Raw genomic sequence first — 19,792 nt, 5'->3', positions numbered from 1 at the left:
CCTTCAGTGCTCACATTCTGAACTTGTTTTGAGGGACACCTCTTAAAAGCTGCAGGGCTTAAAAAAAAGGGCTAAGACTGCGTTCCCATTATCCTGGGGATGCAAAATTGCAGAAACCGGGTAAGGGGGTGCCGCAGAAAACGCCGCCGGAGGAGCCACAGCAGGGGCTCGGCAGCAGCTCTCCACGGAGCCGGCCTTTGCCAGGCTCACGGGGCGGGAATCGCCGCCAGCCCCAGCGAGCAGAGGAAGGGCCTCGCCCCCCGGCACCGACGCGGCCAGCCGCGGGAGGGGATGGCCCGGCGCCGCCCCGGAAGCGGCGGGGGAGGCGGCATGGCCGCCATGGGCAGGGTGGTGACCGTGGCCACTTGCGCCCTCAACCAGTGGGCTCTGGATTTTGAGGGCAACCTGGAGAGGATTTTCAGAAGTGAGTGGGGTGGCGGCGGTACCGGCTGCTCCGTGGGCGCCCGGCCCCAGCCCTGCGGAGCTCGCTGGCTGCCCGCCCCCGGCTATCGGGAAGCGTCCCTCCCTCCGCGCGTTTCTCGTCGGGGCAGCGGCGGAGGCCGTGCCTGTCGTGTGCAGCCCGGTTGCCGGAGCCGCGGGGTCTCCCGCGGCCGGGGGCGTCTGGGCAGGGCGGGCCGGGCCTGAGCGTCCGGCTGGTGTTTAATGCAACGTTCTTCCAGGTATTGACATCGCAAAGAGCCAAGGAGCCCGGTACCGGCTTGGTCCTGAGCTCGAAATCTGGTAAGAGTGCTTTGTTGGTTCTGGGTTTGGTACGTTCCCAATGAATTACTGAAGAACAGTCAGTAAGAAAATCAGCCGTGTAGGACTCTAATGCCCAAAGCGTCACTTAAAGCACGCGGCTGTCAGCACAAAGAAAAACGTTGCAGTTGCAAGCACAAGATTGGTTCTCTTGTCTTGGAAACGTGACTGGTACCGATAATTTTTGACCTATTTCAGCGAGTCTTCCTTCACAGAAGCTGTAGTGCTTTCAATTCCACCTAGGCCCAGGCTGCTGCTCTTGAAAGGAATATCCCAGCAATGCCACGGAGTTTTACGTGTCGTCAGTAGGGATGATGTTGACAGCACTGCTTCTGCATGTTCTGTATAAATCGCCTGTGTGGATGAGGTGTTCCTTGTCTGCAGTAGTTCTGGTCCCTTGGCTCTCGTGCCGATGTTGGCTGAATTTTTGATTTCTTATGTTTTTGTATGCAGTGGTTACGGCTGCTCGGATCACTATTACGAGTCTGACACGCTCTTGCATTCGTTTGAAGTTCTGGCAAAGCTTTTGGAGTCTCCAGCTACTCAAGATATTATCTGTGATGTGGGAATGTAAGTTTTTTTGTGTGCCTATGATCAAGGGGTAGGTCTTTAGGAATGCTGCCTCTGCTGTGTTTCAGGATAGCGAGGGCTCTGCACCAAACTTGTAAACACATCTTAGGAACTGCACTACTTTCCCTTTTAATTACCATGACTAGGGACTGCAACATGCAAAACGCTTTCTGAAAGGTAATCCTCTCAAAGGTTTCTGGTGGTTGAGCCCTTCAAGGGAGAAATAGGATAATTACAGTTATTTATTGGGAACCTTAATGGCTGGGCCCTATTGCCATGGGTAAGACTTTGTATTACACGTAACGCAAAGCGCTTTATAAATGTACTCTCTTTCAGGAATGTCAGGGCTGATGTAACTTGCTTTGACTGGCACACATCTTTAAGTAACACGTGTCTTTAAGTAACGTGTGTGTCAGAATCACTGAAACCATTGTAAGTCACATGCTGACAGTGAACAGTGATAAATTATAACAGTAAAATTAATATATGTACACCTACTTGTTTTAGTATTGATATAAGTGCGTAAAGCTAGCTTTATTTTGAACTAGCCTGGTAGTGTCATAAGGAGTCAGGTGCGATTAAATAAGTTAGCCCAAGCAGGGAGATTCTTCTGGTCTGCTTGTGCTTCTCAAGCATGCCGGTGATCTGGCAGCAGTTGATATATCTGAGACTGACAGAATGGTCAGTAACTCTGATTTGTGCAAACAACTATTTGAATTAAAAAATTAGAAGCTAAAACTTGATATATTGTTTTGCTTAATTCCCTTTAGCGATACAGTGTAGAAGTGTTGTCTTAAAAACAGTTTTTGTGCAGTGAAGCAGATTCTGTAGCTTTTTTAAATTTCATTTAATGAGCTTAGCCACTGGTAACATTGCTTCTTATTTTCACAGGCCTGTTCTGCACAGAAACGTTCGCTACAATTGTCGAGTGATCTTTTTAAATAAGTAAGTAGTTCTTTATGTGTTTTGTGAGACAGTGCATTAGTGTATCCTTTCAGAGACCTGTTTGGCCTTCAAGAAAGATTTTTCAGTGTTATATAGAGCAATGGAGTTGTCTTCCTATCTACTAAATTTTGAGAGACAACTAACATTTTCCATTGTCTCTTTTTCCTTTCTGAATTTGTAGAAACTAAATTTCTACTGCTTTCTGAAAGACTCCAGAAAAAAACCCTTAAGTCTGCAAACAGAAACTTAAAAAATCATTGTACATAGTAGTTGTTTAATGTACATCATAATACTAAAAAAGAGTTGGTATTAATCGGTGTTCTTATTTAGTCTTGTTTGGCTGTACATCAGGTCTTAACTTGCCCTTTCTGTTTTGTTTTATGTTTTAAGAAAAATTCTTCTGATCAGACCAAAAATATCATTGGCAAATGCAGGAAACTACAGGGAACTTAGATGGTTTACCCCGTGGAACAAAGCAAGGTAGGCTGGCTACCATTAAAATTGCATTTAAAAACACAGCTTGCCGTTTGCAGCCACAGCAGAAGGATTGAAATCTCTATAGCAATCCATCAGTGCTGCTGCAGGGTGAGCAGCAAGACAGAGCCAGCTAAGCGATGTAATTGAAGCTCAGTTAGAAAGCTTATTAAGTACAATCAAACTCTGAATTGCTGACCTGGAAGGAAAAGTGTGGCTGAATGATCCTGCAACCAGTGTAGTAGTGTCGGTTTCCTTGTGTCTACTTTCTAACTATAAGCAGTTCAGGATTGGAAGAGCATGTGTTTATCTGCTCGATTGCTGCATCCTGTTAAATATTAAACTGGAAAACAATGTGAAATGGATGAGCTCTGTCAGAATTTCAACGACTGCAGAGGATGGAAGCTACATACCTTATGATGCTGCAAAATACGCTTGATGCTCATCTCTCATGCCCTGCACTCATCCTGTCGTCAGAGAATGTTCTGACTTGATGGTCTCAGTGAAGTACTTCTGAGAGAGCCCCTGAGCATCTGTCCTCTTACCCCCAGTCAATTCCAGATGAGTTCTGAGTTACTCATGTCGTAACACTGCAAAAAGAGAAACGTATTTGGTATTTGACTTGCATGGTGTGTTCTTTGTTAGGTCTAGTTTATAGCTAGGATGGAGCATTGTTTACCATGCATTTCTGAAGCCAAGTGGGATGTTGCTAGCTTATAATCTTAACATTTCTGATTAATTGCACAGAAAGTATGAAGGTCCTTTTTTTTTTTTTCTTAAACATACACAGCCCTGTACAACTGAAGTGCAATTTCTTTAATCAATCTTAGAAGGTGACAGAATGTGGAGATTAGAATCAGTTTTTAAGCCATGATTTACATAACGATGTATTCACAACCTATAAACCTGCTTTAGGCATGTGGAGGAATATTTTCTACCCAGGATAATTCAGGAAGTGACTGGACAGGTAAGTTTGTAAAGGATTTTTTTCTTTTCTTTTTAACTTTAGCATCTTCCAGTTTCAGCAATTTAAATGAATAGAATTTGTGGTATAAAACCGTAGTACACCAAATTCTGCCATCAGTCACGTTGCAAATTCATAGGTTTCAGTGATAGTTCTCAGTTACATTAAATGAGAGCATAAGTTAACCTTGTTTATGTTAGTATTTGGTGGCAAAACAAGTAAATTTTAAATTTGCCTCAGTTATTTATATATACAGGACCTTGAAGATAGTCTTATTTTGCACAGTTCTGGTACTTAGTTTATCTGTGCTTGAGACTAGAAATGAGTATGGGTTTTGAGGTAAAAAAATAAAATAAAAATTTAACTTTATTGATTAAGAAGGGTCTAAAACGTAGGTTATTTCCCGCTAACGCATAAGCGTGATTCCTAGCAAAAGACAGTCTCTGTTTTGTAGATTGTTTAATTCAAAAGCAATTGTCCTGTCCTGAAGCAAAGCACTGGATCTGAATACTACTGAAATTTCAACACAAAAGTTCAGTACAATCCAGAGATTTGCAGTTTAGAGCTTTTTTTTTTTTTTTTAACTTGGTATAAAATGAAGGAAGGTGTAATGTGATTGATACTGTGTCACTCATTTCACAGAAGTGAGTATTCAATTTTATATTTTTTTTAGATTTGTAGTTAACTTTTTGAGTGGAATAGATTCTTCTGTTACATGTGTGTAAGGATGTTCTTGTTTTGTCTCAGGAAGCTGTTCCTTTTGGGGATGCAGTGTTAGCAACCAAAGATACCTGCCTAGGGGCAGAAATATGCGAAGAACTCTGGGCACCAAACAGGTAAAGGAGAAGAAGAAATGAAAAGTAAACTAAAACATACCCTGGACCTGCCTGAAATAAATGTTTGAAAAAATCTGCGTATTATTCTTCCAGGCAGTATATCTTTCAGAAAGTGCCAGTAAGCTGAAATATAATTAGGAGCAATAAATACATCATGGGAAAGATTTCACTAGGCTAGATGCAGAGTGGCAAAAGAAGTTTTAGGTACTTAAGCTAAATTCGTTTGAAACAGAAGGTAGGAGAGAAATGTAGAAAAGAAGTGGAATGAAAAAGGTGACCTGAGGAAGCAAATGACAAATAACTACAGTGCTCCCATTCCAGATATTGTTCTGCTTTTAGTTCAGCGTGAGGTTGAAATGTCCTCTCAGGAGCCATCTCTGTAACTTGATCTAGGGTCAAAGTGACAGTTACTTTGTATCAATTTGTAGTGTCAATTTTGACTAGCAATTATAATCCCCTATTATTCCCACTTACTGTGCCTAGTCTCAAAAATCTGAGAGTACCAGTCGGTCTTTTTATTTTATTTACTTTATTCTTTTTATCTTCGGCTTTGACCAACTCCTCCAAAGCATTCCACTTAACAGACAAATTTAGCGCTCTTATATTTGACAAGCTAGAGCATAGGCTTCTAGGCAACATCACTTTGAGATGTATCGCTTATTTTTTTCTATTTTGCTGTTAGCTTAATCCTTCTGCTTTATTTTTTAATCAGCATCAGACAATGCATAAAGACAGTGCAGAAGGAAACAACAAAAGGTCTCTAAGGGAAAGCAAAGCCTGGTGCCCTTAAGTAATATTTCGTGTTGTTATTTTAGTTCCTGTTACAATTTAAAGCTCTTCCCAACCACAAAGAAGATCCCATTCACAAAGGTCTGATGCGGGGTGGGGGTGGAGATATGAAAGCTGAAAGCTTTGCATGCATGAAAGCTGTTGTAGTTAACACAAAATAAACAAAATGTTCCCGATATTTTTCCAAATCTCCCAGTTACAGATATTCATTTCCTTGTAACTGCAGAAGGTGTGGTATGTTACAGACAAAGATGTGATTTTTTTCATATTTATTTCTTTTGACATTGCAAAAAGAAAACAGTAGTAAAAGTCTTTTCCTTCTTGTGGTTCTGTTTGCTTATGCTTTTGGATTTGCTAAGAGAGAAGGAAAATGGGACAACTGACCTTGCAAGGTCAGTTTTTCTGCCTTTTGCTTTGACAGCCCTCATATTGAAATGGGACTTGACGGCGTGGAAATTTTCACTAACTCTTCAGGGAGTCACCATGTGCTGCGGAAGGCTCACACCCGGGTGGATTTGGTGAATTCTGCCACAGCAAAGGTATACGCTTAAAACACAAATATTAATTTTCTGGTTATGCACCTCTTTTTTTTTTTTATTTTTCAGAACAGTCTCCTCTCCTGTGATAGGACATAGCATGAGCACGGGGGCTTTGACAGTCCTTGTTGTTAGTTTCTTGTTTTCTTACCTGTAATTGCCTTCTCTGATTGAATCAGCTATAGGGGAAGAGCTCTCTGGCTGGAGGACTGTACTTCTTTGGGGCACCCTGCTACATATCATGCTCTAATGTGAAGCACTGTAACTTGTTTCCAGCTCTGTGACCCCAAATGCCAGAGGCTGTTTGATTGCAGGTCAGCTCTGTCTGGTCTAGAGGACTAGAAGAGAGGCCATTTGGTATTTGCATGGGAGTAGGGGAGATACAAACCTACCTGTGGGGGGCGGGGGGGGAACTCCCAGAAGAAACTTTGCATGGAAGCACATAGTTCTGCACTGACATGCCAACTATATCATTTATCTTTCACACACATCTATAAAGAAGAGTCAGAATGCCTTAAAACAGTTGGGTAACTCCCAGCTCTGGAGACTTATGCTCCAAAAATGTATTTGATGTCCCTGATCTTAATTCCGTTAAACATTGAAGACAAAAAATATCACGCTTGTATAACGGGTAGAAAATAGTTAATCAGAGTAACTGGCTTTCAGTAATTGGAAGTATGAAATGTTGAATCCACTGCATACAGAGAATAACCAGCTTGAAAGGGTGTTGTTGAATGCACATTCTGCATAAAGGGCAAACAACCAGTGGCTGTGGTTGCTCCCTGTAGTTATCTGTGCCTAAACAGTCTCCCTCCATATGCATTATGTACTGAATTGGCAGCTTGTTGCCAGCTTGTAATTGGGGTAACAGAGGGGGTTATTTTTCTGGCACATAAAAACCAGCCAAAGGTCTCTTTCGTTTCCTTAAAATGACAGTTTCCCGATTTTTCGTTCACGTAGCAACATTATGTTGGAGAAATATCGGTAACTATATCAGGAAGGGGAAATAGAAATCAGTGTTTAAACTCAGACTTCTTTTTTTTTTCCCCCATCATCTTCTTACTTAAAATATATTGTATTTTTCTACTTTGAAAGTTCTGTTTATTTTAAAGAAGAGAAGACATGTAGCTATTAGACTGTAATCCTGTCTAACAGTGATGGGGACAAAAACAAAGTAATGAATGTACATTACACTGTGAAAAATGTTTAATTTGTACAACTGCTTTGTCACTGTAATTTAACATGCTTTGGTTATATTTAACAGTATCTGCTCTGTCCTCAGATATCCAAACACAGCTTCTGTCATCATCTCCCTGCTTTTCTCAATCTCTATTTGAACTTAGAATTTCAATTTAGAAGTGCAGCCCTCTCTATTTGGGCTAAGGGAACGACTCTTGCTAATAACAGAAGACTCCTGTCTTCCAACCGTGTGAAAGGGATAGAGCTCACTTACTACATTTACTTATGTAATTACTTGTTTCCGTTATGTCTATCACATGTATATCACTCTCTTTCAAATGACAAGAGAGAGTCCCAGCTGTAAATCAGTCACAATGTAATGATAGAGGAAGATTATAAGAAGGACAGGAACAGAGAAATAACATTTTGTCTTTTAACATTCTGTCAGGGGCTGTATTCTGAAAAGCATTTTTTTGTCTGCATGTTTGTTTTCCTCCCAGAATGGTGGAATATATATTTTAGCTAACCAGAAAGGCTGTGATGGAGATCGTCTGTATTACGATGGCTGTGCCATGATTTCAATGAATGGGGAAACAGTTGCACAAGGATCCCAGTTTTCACTCGATGATGTGGTAATATATTCAACCTATAGCTGCTAGTTACAGCTGAAATTAGTGTGGCTACATTTACGCTCATCACTTTTCAGACATTCCAGATACTAGGTCCATGTCTCTAGACTAAAAAAGATGTATTTTTACTATGCTTTTCAACTAGATCCAAGGTTTTTCCTAGTCAAATTGCCCAGACTTGATCTACAGTAGCTCTCCTGCTTTTGCGAGTGAGGAAGAGCTGTCACAGTGGAGGAACTTCATGAAAATGTTTGCATATGCAATCACCACGTTTAGGAGAGACCCTGTTAACTTACATTCCCTTATCTAAGAAAAAAAGGGCAAAGATTGCAGTGTTCTAATTATGACCCGGTTTGGTAGACAAAAGGTTTGATAGGTTGAGCTTTACTTCAAGAAGCCCTTTCTCAGTAGATTTGTCATCAAAGCTGCAGGTTTCCTCACATGATGTGCCAAATTCATCTCTTTCCCCAGTATGCTTCTTGCCTTTTCCTCTTGTCCTTTGCCGCAACTGATGGTGAACCTGTTGTTCAGCCATCTGACAAGCGCTATAAATTTATTGTGGTTTATGAGCGTCCTAGTGTACTCAGTGAAGCGAGTCAGTGGTGCTTGCTTTGTAATGTAAGTAATTCTACTGAGTCAGAAATGACTTGTGAAGTGAGCATAAAAATGTGTATGGAAAAAAGTTGCATGCATTCTTCTTCCCCAACATTTTTTGTAGTCCAGGCCTGTCAAACATTGTTTATCTGTTTGTGTAGAGTCAATCTAATGTTTAAAGCCTTTCCATAGGAGGTGCTGGTTGCCACTCTGGACTTGGAGGATGTTCGAAGTTACAGAGCAGAGATTTCATCTCGTAACTTAGCGGTAATAATTCTTTACGGAGGTTATGTTTGTAAACTCTGCCAAGTTTGAATAGTTACTGAATTTAAAAAGTATTTGCATGTCTTGATTTTTCACAGTATTCTATAGATCTGGTGTTTTATAGGTGTATGCTACATTTAAATTGATGTGTTCCCAATTCTTCTGTACTATTGCTTAGGCAAGTAAAGTGAATCCTTATCCCAGGGTAAAAGTGAATTTTGCTCTGTCATGTTCTGATGAGGTAGCTGTACCTACTTGTGTGCCAATCCAGTGGAGACATCATAGTCCTGAGGAGGAGATCAGGTAAGCACATACTGAATCTGTTATTTGAAAATTATTTTGATTAAAAAAAAACAAAAACAAAGAGATAAACATAAGCTCTTATTTATATTTAAGTAAAGAAAGTACCTCATTGGAAGACCACAGTAAATACGTTGACTTGCTTAGATCTCATTCCATAACCCTCTTGGAATAAGCATATTTTGTAATTTCAGCCTTGGTCCTGCATGTTGGCTTTGGGACTATTTAAGGCGCAGCAAACAGGTAAGAACAACTGTTCTTGTTCTTTGCCTTGGCATACACATCTTCTTCTGTGCCATAGGGACAGTACAGATTGCTATCTTCTGCTGCTGTTAATGCAAAGTGATGTTGGTCCAAGGTGCAAGGTTTGAGTTTTTCACTGGTAGCTCATTCAGACTTAAAACCTGTATGCAAAGTGTGACTTCAGTATGCTCTTCAGACCTTTTCCTTGGGAATCATGCTTTCTTTGAAAGCAATAGTCAAACTTACCTAATAAAGGGGATTTCTTTTTCTTTGAAACACTGTTTTTTCAGTAAGGAAAATATTTTAATGGCATAATGGAGGTGTTTAAAATAAGCAGGATGACATGAACTAGTAGCTCAGTTCAATAGCGAAATATACATGAAAAATGTAATCCTTTTTATTAGCTCTGTCTTACTAGAGGGTAAAGACAAGCTGGAAGTTTTTCTAGTGAAAGGGTTTACACTGGCTACTTGTTTGATTGTCCAGTCGATAAGAGTTTAAGAGGGTTTGCTACGTCTGGTTTGTTCGTTTGTTTGTTTTTCCCCAATAGAATACAAGCAGACTTGGAACAATGTACGTGCAATTCTTTTACAAGAGTATGTTTCTGAATGGTGCGATATATATTTTTCTGATTTTGCTATTTGGAACATCTTCCTTGCTCTGTTTTCAAGGCAGGATTTCTCCTACCTCTTAGTGGTGGAATTGACAGCTCCGCTACAGCTTGCATAGTATACTCTATGTGTCACCAGGTTTGCCTGGCAGTCAAGAATGGAAGTAAGTAGATATGCACGCCTGGCTAGCCATGCTTACTAATGGTTATGGACAAGTTAATATTAGCTAGGTGCAATAGATGCAAGAGGTCATTAATGGTAGACTCTTGCCCAGTTGTTCTAATGGAATCCTTTGTATCTCTTCAGAAATTCCAGCAAAAATGTGCGTCCAGATTTCAGGTTCTTTGAATTGGCTTAGTAGTTTTCATTTTGGGTTTAAGAATTGGATGTGGAACTCAGACTAGTTTCTGTCTAGAGTATCATTCAAAGTTGATAGGTATCATGTTGGCTGGTGTAGTTTTGGGATTTCAGTTTATCATGAGAATTTTCTCCTTCTATTAAATTCGGCACTGCAAAACATGGTTAGGCATGGTTCAAGCTCTTAAACTGGCTTTAAGTAGACCGTATGCATTTAGCTAAGCCTTTGTACACATTGGATCATATTTTCTATGAAGTTTCTTTAAGGCATAGAACAAAAGGATTTAATATTTCTGTGTTCAAAATTAGGAGCAAAATCAGTAATTCTTTTATTTCATATATGAAAATATGTTTGGGGAGTTAGATGATGGAGTCATCTTACTTGTGAGGGGCAGTGTAAAGTTTAATCGGAATACAAGAAACATACAAGATATTTGCATATCCTGGATAGCAGGAGCACAACAGTTTCCACTCTTGTTCTATTTCTTTTGCTTTGTCCTCAGATGCGGATGTGCTGGCTGATGCGCGCAAGATTGTGAATGATGAGACCTATGTCCCTGAGGATCCTCGAGAATTTTGCAAGCGGATCTTTACCACTTGCTATATGGCTAGTGAGAACTCCTCCCAGGATACTTGCAACAGGGCTAAACTTCTGGCTGAGCAAATAGGCAGGTACAAGTTGAGAAGTGCTGGAAAAAAAATCATGTTCTGGCAAAGACTTTCATATAAAACTTTCAAACTCTAAAATGGGAAAAAATAGGAGAGGAATAGTAGGTGTGTTAAGTAGGAATATTGCAGACATTGTTATTTAACTGTGTAAACGTGAGGCAAACTTAGAAGCATTTGGTGAAGGACATGGAAATTTGGAAACAGACTCTGGAAAGTGTTATTTTTTCCTAAGTTTCTTCATACCAGATCTGAGATGGTAGCAGCCTTAAAACATCATTTGATGGGTGGGGTTTTTGCCTTTTTTTAATGCTATCTTATATAGTCAGATTGTGCTAGTTGAGTCACTTGTGCTTGAATTCTTCTCAGCTATCACATCAATCTGAACATAGATGCGGCTGTGAAAGCTATTGTGGGAATTTTCAGCATGGTGACAGGTCGAACTCCCTGTTTTTCTGTCTACGGAGGGAGCAGCAGAGAAAACCTGGCACTCCAGAATGTGCAGGTGTGTTTCATGTAGGCTGAATCAGGTCAGAGGCCTTTTTTTTTTTTTTTTTTTTGATAGACTACAAAATGGTAAAGTAGCAAGGGGGCCCTTCATTTGCGTTGCTGTAAAACCTGAACTTGTTGTGGTGTGTCCCTGAAGATTCATGGGCTTTCAGTAGATGCTTGTCTGCAGGAGAAATCTACTGCACATAACTCAGGAGAAGACCAAGATAACTATTGTTTGTGACTTTTATAGGATGGTCAGGAAGAAATAGTACATGCCTGTATCCCATCAATAGCATTGGTCTAGATGCTGTTTAGAAAAGCATCCCAACAGAAAGTTGCCAGGTCAGGGAAATGAGCAGCGAAGTATTCTAATAGACAAGTCTGAGTCCAGTAGGATTGTAGCAGGTCAAGACTCAAAAATAGTGCTGATGCATACTAGACTTTCCTCTGGTGAATGTTAGCAGCCTTTAAAAGGCTCTGTGTGAGATGTCAAGCTTACCCAGTCCAATTCCTAGATGTCCTCAGTTTTATAAGGTAGAAGAGAATTTTTTTTTACATCAGAAGGTATTTAATCTTCAGTAGGCTTATAAAATGCAGCTCAAATACACTTTTCCACTTACTCATTTTCATTGTGTCAGAACAGATTGGTGCTGTGCCTGGGCAGTGCTGCTATACGTATCCTATAGAATCACAGAAAATATAGCTGCCTAGTGACTTCTAGTCCCTGGCTCCAGTTGTACCTTTCGTTGTCTTGATAGCTTTCTTTTTGGCCTATTCTTAAAAGCTTCCAACCTAACCAGCAACTCTGTTTTAATTCTGGCTAAATGTTGATTAGCGTGTTTGGTAGTTTTTGTTAGCTGAGGACTTGATCGTTCTTCCCCTGCTGTTACTGGAGAAATCCAGCCGTCTCCTCTGGAAGCAAACATTGAATCCTTTATCAGCTTTTTGGCAATGGGATAGGCTTTAGTTGCAGGCGAGTGTGACAATTGGCTTAGCTTCACACACAATTGTGGCTAGAGCTGGAGGTTGAATCTCAGGTCTGTTTGGTATTATTACCATCCTTAGAAAAAGTTGTGTTCCAGAATGGGGACACAAGCAAAGAGAACTTTGTGCGGATTTTATGTAAATAAATCCCTTTAGTCTAATACTCCATAAAAAGATGTGTTTATTTGCAGACTTCATCCCTCATGGGTCCTTATTAGTGCTTGTAGGAGGTAGAAAATGGCAACTACTCCCCATTCTGCAATTCAGAGTAGAATAAACTTGCTCAGTCATGTAAGTCTGTGGCAGTAGCAGACACTGAGCCTGGCTTTCCTACGTGTGTTCGGCATCTTCTCCACAAGACCATCCTTCTTGCAGTAACACTTACCCCTCTCACATTTTGTTCTTTATGGGTTTGTTTAGGGAATTGATTAATAAAAGTGATTGGGGAGAAATTATTCTGCTTTGTAAATTTGCTTTATTTTTCATTTTGTTTTGCAGGCTAGAATAAGAATGGTCCTTGCCTACCTCTTTGCTCAGCTGACGCTTTGGACTCGTGGGATGCCAGGGGGACTGCTGGTGCTAGGATCAGCCAATGTGGATGAAAGGTTGGTGAAAGTTAGAAATCTAAAACCAGGTGAACTGGGAACAGGTCACTGCATTTCCTTGCGACTCTACCAAAGTGTAGATTATTACTCAGAAGAGGTAACAAGCTAAGAATACACTGATAGCAGTGAAATTAATGACAATAGTTGAATCGGCCTGAACAGAAAATTGTGTATTTTTCAGAAATTTAGCCAAAGTATTGTCATAGTTTTCCAGTAAAATACTGTTCCTTCCTTAGCTGTTTTCAGTAGAGCTTGCCTGTGCAGTTACCAGGTTAACCTTCTAATCTGTTATTTGTTATATTTTCAATTACTGTATTAGGAATTAAGTTGTGAACTTTGAGTTGAAAAATAGATTTAAAAAATCAGGAGTACTGTTATTAGAGCTGACTATTTGAAGATTAAACCAATCCCCATAAGATTGTGGGATTGATAACCTCTGAAGCTGTGAGAGTAGTGTGTGCTGATTCTATGGGTGTTTTGGGGTTTATTTTTTTAATTGGTCAGGACAGTATTTTAATTGTTTTGCATCAAATACATTACCTTAGCATGGGCAGTTTTGCAGTGCTTCATAATTGTTTAAAATACTGTCTTCCTCCTCCTGGCACGCTCATGGCTTTAGGATAGCCCTGTTGCAGCTGAACACGTTTGCCCCTTACGTATAAATACACTAACAATATGCAGTCTGTTTCTCCCTGTCTTTATGCTGCATATATATTCTCTATAGTAACATTAGTATAATATATAATAGTTTATACATTATTATTTACTATTATGATATAAAATTTCCTCTCTTGCTCAGTCTCCGAGGTTACTTGACGAAGTATGATTGCTCAAGTGCTGATATCAATCCCATTGGTGGAATCAGCAAGACTGATTTGAAGAACTTCATACAATATTGCATTGAAAATTTTCAGCTCACGGCCCTCAGAAGGTGAGTAGTGAAGCAGTGATTTTTGGTGACTGTATTTGTATGCAGCATGTTGTGGACTTCACGGTTTGGTTTTCTCTACTAACAGAGCTAAGCTGCAGTAATATGGCAAATGCTAATTAAAAAAGTATTCTGCATATCCCTCTGTTTTTAAATGATTGTGTATACTTACACAATGTAAATTGCTGGGTGCTGAAAACGCCGCCGGCCTTAGGAGTTACTGTATGCAAGCGTTTGTGTTGTTAATTCCACTGAAGGAACTGTTGGAACCAGATGCTTTATGTTTTTGGTATAAAGCATTGCTTTTTAAACCTGGAACAGCTTGCAGGTACCACTTCTTCAGAGTTATCTAGTCCTTTAGCAGCTTATGCCCTGAAAAAGTTTTGAATAAAGCATTTGATTTTTAACAAACCAGACTGTTTGCAACTAGTACTCATGAGACTGGATAGAATTCATGTTTTTCTTTTTACCTTTTTCTTACAGTATCATGTCAGCTCCGCCCACTGCGGAGTTAGAGCCCCTGGTGGATGGACAAGTGGCTCAAACTGATGAGGTAATGGGCAGTGACTTTAAAATGCTCTGGTGAGCCTTATCCCCAAATTTGGTTTTTGTCCAATAACTATTGTTTCCTCTTGTATGTATCCATGCTTATTGACAAGCATGTTGTAAACAGTCTTAAAGTTGCTGACAAGGCACTAGTATCCCACGCCAGCCTTATCTATGTTGACAACAGTTTCCAAAACAGCAAATTAACTTTTTTTTGAATGATTTTATATTTAGGGCACTTAGAAGGATGGCTGTTCTGAAATTCAGTTTGTTTTAAATTTTCTTAATATCAAAAGAGAGTCAGTCAGGGCCTTACTGCTATTAAAATGACTGGTGGCAAAGCCCTTTCTCTTCTCCCCCCGCCCTTCTCTTTGCTATCCACTTGAATAAGAGAGAACTGGTAAGCCTAACGGCTACCTCTAAGGGCTGTTGGATATTTAACTGTAGGGTATTGTAAAACTTTACGATAAAGCAAAGGGTTGCTGAACTAGAATTAGTGGTTTTCTTCATTTGGCCTTACCTTACTGATATACACTACATTTAAGCTACCTAGCAGGGAAAATGAACAAATCTTTCTCGGGAAAGAAATGTTTTCACTGGCCAAATCAAATACCTTCATGGAAGAATTTAAAATCTCCCATTTCAGAGAGATTCTAGGTTGTTTTTTTTTTCTTCTGCTCATAATATTCCTATCTCTTTTGTCTTTTTGATCATAGGCAATTTCATTTTGGTGTTTCTTTGATTAAACTGCGTTATTGTAATTGCTCCATAAAACTATTAATTATAATTTACATAGTTAAGATTTTCAGTGACTTTCTGTGTGTGTGATTTCAGGCAGATATGGGGATGACATATGCAGAGCTCTCAATCTATGGCAAATTAAGAAAAATTGCAAAGGCTGGACCGTACAGTATGTTCTGTAAGCTGATTAATATGTGGAAGGAAATTTGTACTCCAAGAGAGGTAATATACCCAAAAAAAAAAAAAAAATCAAATCATGTAATGTCTTTGCCAAAAAGGAGTATGTTTGAAAGAAGGTTGAGTAGAGTTCCTTTTGACTGAAAAAGATAGTTTAATTATTCTGTGTTTAGAGATTATTCTACAACTGTAGCAGAATACGCTGGAAAAACTGGTATGCATCTCTTAAATTAATGGAGCTTGTTGTCTGTGTTGCAAATTGTTAGAACAGTAATTGGGTAATTTGAAGACAATTACTTCAGAACTATACCTTCAGGGGAAGATTATTCTTTGACATATACATGGCTAACTACTCTTGAAGCCTTTGGTTACGTATTCTGAGATAGTCTTTCAAAGCAAGAGCCATTTTCTATCTACACTGAAGAGGTATCTGCTTTGCTGTTATGCAGTTCTTCCTTTCTTGTGCATAAAGCAAAAAGGTCAGATTATCACCTGAGTTGCAGAGGCTAGTGCTTACTGTTAGATTTCTTACGAGGCACTTACTTATTGGTAAATGTTAGGTGCAGAGACCGAGGTGGTGTCTGAAAATGGTCTTAAATGCCTCTTATAGGTAGGGTCATCCACAGTGATTCATACTAGTAGTGGTAGATAATTTACGTAAATGTTAATGGAAGAAAATGGATGTGTAAAGCTAGAACACATTCTCAGCTAAATTTTTAAATACTAAGAATCTTCATCTGATTAAAAGCTATATTCTTTGTACACCAGGTGGCATCAAAGGTTAAGCATTTCTTCAGGATGTATTCCATTAACAGACATAAAATGACCACCCTCACTCCTTCCTACCATGCTGAAAACTACAGTCCAGATGACAACCGATTTGACCTGAGGCCTTTCCTTTATAACACCGCATGGTCCTGGCAATTTAGGTGTATAGATAAACAGGTAAATGCCCTCTACTTCTTGTATGGTTTTATATTTAAAGCTCTTGCCATGGGACAAGCCCAGTTCCAGTGAATAACCATCAAAAGACAGCTAGCATTTAGGATAATAGTTTAATACAGAAATAACTGTCAGAGTTCTTTTCACGTATCTGTGAGGCTAAGAATTCTCTGGTTTCAGTGTAGGCTGTTGGTTTTTTTCATTGTTAAGTACAGCTTGTCATATTGCTAGGAAAGCAAGAAGAAGAAGAAAAAAAAAAAGAGAATATATGTACTGAGGCCAGAAACTAATAGGTGTACCCGTACTCATGAAGTCTTGTGCTAATGCGGAGAACAAGCTTATGTGTTTCGGTTTCAGTTCAGGACCTGTCTGAAGGGATCTGTTTAATTGCAGGATTAAGACTTGACCTACATCTGTCATTGTGAATGCTTCCCCCACCTGCTTCTACAACAATACCTTTTTTGAACCTTCAAGTCAGTTGACGCATAAATACGTGTTTGCTCAAATACAGCAACAGTAATGGTACAGTGCTTTGTTTGAGCACTGTGAGGTGTGGAGGGGCTCAGGCAACTATTGGAACCGTGCTTAGCTTTTTGTAGTTTTTAGTCACACCTTCGATGTTGTTTTAATGCATTTTTTTACGGCAAAAGTGCTGGGCTGTAGAGTTTTAGCACCTTGAAGTTTTTTCTGCCAGAGATTTTACACCTCAGTTGCTTTTAAGAATATGTTTATATATGTAATAAAATATTAATTCCCTCATCTGTGAAATGCCAGACATGCTGTAATAGTGTTTTATTACCTTGAAACCTAGGATAAAAGCTACCACGTGCAGTGCTTTTTTGTAGCTCTGTATGGTGGGTTTTTTTCCATTGTGTTGGACTTTTTCCCGCTGAAGTTCAGGACAAAAGTTCTTTTGGCCTCAGTGGGAGTTGGGTAAAATATTTTTGTAGGGTCTGGACCAAAATGTAATTATTTTATGCTTACAGTAAATGTGATTAAGATCTTTTAATGATCCAGGATATTTTTACACTCTTTAACTAGATTTGTGTGTAATAGCAGTTGTGGTGTGGAAGGGTACTAGCCATTGCAACTTATTCCTGAAAACTGGGAGTCAAGTTTGGGGACGAATCTGTTATTTAGGCAACAGTCACCTGAACTGATAATTCATTGTCATGGATAGCTTTTTGCAAGACTGCAAAATAATGACTTGCAATAATGTGAGTCAAATCTGCCCTATTCGAGAAAGGGAATACTGCAAGAGTTTCCGCTTATTGTGCATATTCAGCACAATTGTAATTCTGAAGACAATCACTCTCTAGGACAATGTCTCACTGATAATTATGCTCCTGGGACTTAATCTGCACTTAAGGTTTTTCTGGCGTAGTAACAGGACTGTAAAAATAAGGCATAAACTCTAAATGACATAAAAAACACCTTTAGTTAGGTAATGCCAGGTTTTCCTGTAGAAGAGTCATGTTACAGCTTGAGCTCATTTGGGAAGGGAAGCGGTTTGGAGTGCTAATGATAGAGAAATCTGTTGGATTTGTGGAAAGTACTTTTCTACTTTGGATGTTTGTAGTGTAGTCAAGCCAATTTAGTTATCCACTCTTTTAAGTGCAAAATTCCCTCTGTATATGCTGCAGAAGGAACAGGGGTGAGAGCAAGCTGAGATCATAGCGTTTGCTGGGAATTGCCAGATTTGCCCTTGGAGTCTTAATGTCATGCAGCTCTACCTAGCTGGAAGTTCCAGCTGGGTGATGACACTTCTAGTGGTTTAGAGCAACCCTAGGAACTCCAGTAGCGCTGTCTGTAGCTTTTGCCTTTGAGTTACGTCTGAGGTAAAGGATGGGTGGTCAGAGCATGCACTTTAACAATTTCTAGGTGCCAAAATGCTCACTGGGATTTTAATAGGTGGCATAATTTGAAGGAACTGTGAGATAGCTCAGAAGAAAGCTGGCACACCTACCCCCAAGGATTAGGTATCTGCAGTGTCTTCTGCTTTTTCCAGTGCTTACTGGTCATACGACAAGATTAGCTGCGTTTGGTCAAACCAAAAGATTTATCAACCTGAGTATCTTTGTGTGTCTCTTTCACGACCAGTAGCAGATGTTGAAGGAAGAACATAAGAACAGGGATTCTATAATACGACCCTCCCTATATATCCCCATAGATTTGGGGAACATAGAAGTGAATTTTCCAGAGTTAGAGATAACGTGCAGAACATCGTGTTTAGTTCGTGCTCTTGGTCTATCCTCCATGAGTTTGTAGAATCCTTTCTGAAACTATATTTTTAGTCTTAACAACAGCTTAGCATAATATAAGGTAATTCCTTTTCTTAAGTTTTAAGAACAGTGAAGATCAGTTTTATAAAATTGTGTATGTGTGCATGAAAAGCATTTCCTGTGTTCGTTTTAGTTATTCTAGGCTCTCTGTTATGGGCAGGGTTCCAGGTTATGGCCTGATCTGACAGCTGTCACTGAAAGGGGCAGTCTTGCCTCCCTTCCTGTCTGTCCTGGCTTCTGAGACGGCTTTGGTGCTTGTCTCACTCCTTGGTCAGCCAAAGGAAGACACCAGACTGACAAAAAACCTAGGAACTGATGGGAGCATGCAGACGGGGGGAGGTTAAGGGGGTGGGTGGGAAGAAAGTTTGACCTTCCCTTTTGACTGCAACTAACACCCTGTTCAGCTCAGTTGTCCCCTAGAGCATATCCCGCTGTCAGTTCCTGGTAAATCTGGGCTCTACACTGTTTTGTGATGGAAGTCTGAAAAGACAGGAGACATTAAATGCAAACTTATTTTTACTATTGAATCAGTTTCCTTTTAACTTGCAGGTATCCAAGCTAGAAAAAAAGGAAGGAATTTCTCTAGTTGAAGACGTGGACTGATTTGCTGTCTTGTTTAACTGTGGTAATTAATTTGCTAAGCAGAATGTTCAAAACGGGAGTATACTGTGATGATGAGCAGAGGTGACCAAACAATTGTTGAGATGACCATTGTATATGGTTTTTGTAATCAAGTCTTTTTTTTTTTTTTTTTTTTTTGATTGACTCCCTGTTTTGTTCCCAATATACTTAAACCGTAGTTTGGCTAAGGAATCATTTATTAAGGATTTTCTTCAACTAGTTGAGTTACTTGCCTTTAATTGAAAATATTTGGATAAGCCCATCAATCATAAATAAATGCAGGGTAGTCTTTTGTGAAAGTGAATACACATACAAATATTAAGTTTGGTTCTAATAATTTGGATATGATTTTTGAGTAACATTCAGCTGAAACTATAAAATTTTAACAGTTCTGGCATGTGCTGTCGAGGGGAAAAATTCACTTTGCAATAAACTTATAATTTTATAATGCTAATTGACTCAGTTCTTATTTTACATGTGTTTTATTTATCTAGCATTGGCTATGTAGACTGGTCCAGTGTTTTGAATGGCCACCTAAGGTCTAATTCAGCAAGGTATTGGAAGCATGTCTAACTTGAAGCAGATGGGTGATCTCCTTGTTAGCAGGATCCGAATTAAAGTTCAGCTTCTTGTTTTGCATCTACTTGCTATGTAACTTGTGGCAACTATCTTTAAAATCTCTGACTTAATTTTTTGTCAGAGAGGCGTAATACCTACTTCATCAGGATGTTCAGGAATTGTTTAATTGTTATTGCTCT

General features: G+C 39.5%; 1 protein-coding gene across 1 annotated transcript; it reads left to right on the top strand.

Annotated features, from left to right (window-relative positions):
• Window positions 1-339: 339 nt before the first annotated feature.
• NADSYN1 (NAD synthetase 1) lies at window positions 340-19,144 on the top strand. The gene is made up of 21 exons (XM_050897354.1): window positions 340-424; window positions 681-741; window positions 1,213-1,329; window positions 2,221-2,274; window positions 2,665-2,754; window positions 3,664-3,715; window positions 4,460-4,548; window positions 5,759-5,876; window positions 7,553-7,684; window positions 8,468-8,542; window positions 8,718-8,842; window positions 9,034-9,082; window positions 9,754-9,856; window positions 10,554-10,722; window positions 11,086-11,221; window positions 12,691-12,797; window positions 13,597-13,728; window positions 14,209-14,278; window positions 15,106-15,234; window positions 15,958-16,134; window positions 18,963-19,144. Exons 1-21 carry the CDS (start codon window positions 340-342, stop codon window positions 19,014-19,016), a joined length of 2,124 nt encoding a protein of 707 aa, XP_050753311.1. The 3' UTR covers window positions 19,017-19,144.
• Window positions 19,145-19,792: the final 648 nt, after the last annotated feature.

This window comes from Gymnogyps californianus, chromosome 5 (genome assembly GCF_018139145.2).
Source record: "Gymnogyps californianus isolate 813 chromosome 5, ASM1813914v2, whole genome shotgun sequence".
NCBI lineage: Eukaryota > Metazoa > Chordata > Aves > Accipitriformes > Cathartidae > Gymnogyps > Gymnogyps californianus.
Note: the sequence above shows the minus strand (reverse complement) of the source record. Positions and strands in the feature narration are given on the sequence as shown.

Bases quoted from the DNA above. Each gene is read 5' to 3' on its own strand.
- NADSYN1 (XM_050897354.1), top strand. From the start codon at position 340: ATGGGCAGGGTGGTGACCGTGGCCACTTGCGCCCTCAACCAGTGGGCT. The intron at 2,275-2,664 runs GTAAGTAGTTCT...TTATGTTTTAAG, and splicing joins CGAGTGATCTTTTTAAATAA to AAAAATTCTTCTGATCAGAC. The intron at 10,723-11,085 runs GTACAAGTTGAG...AATTCTTCTCAG, and splicing joins CTGGCTGAGCAAATAGGCAG to CTATCACATCAATCTGAACA.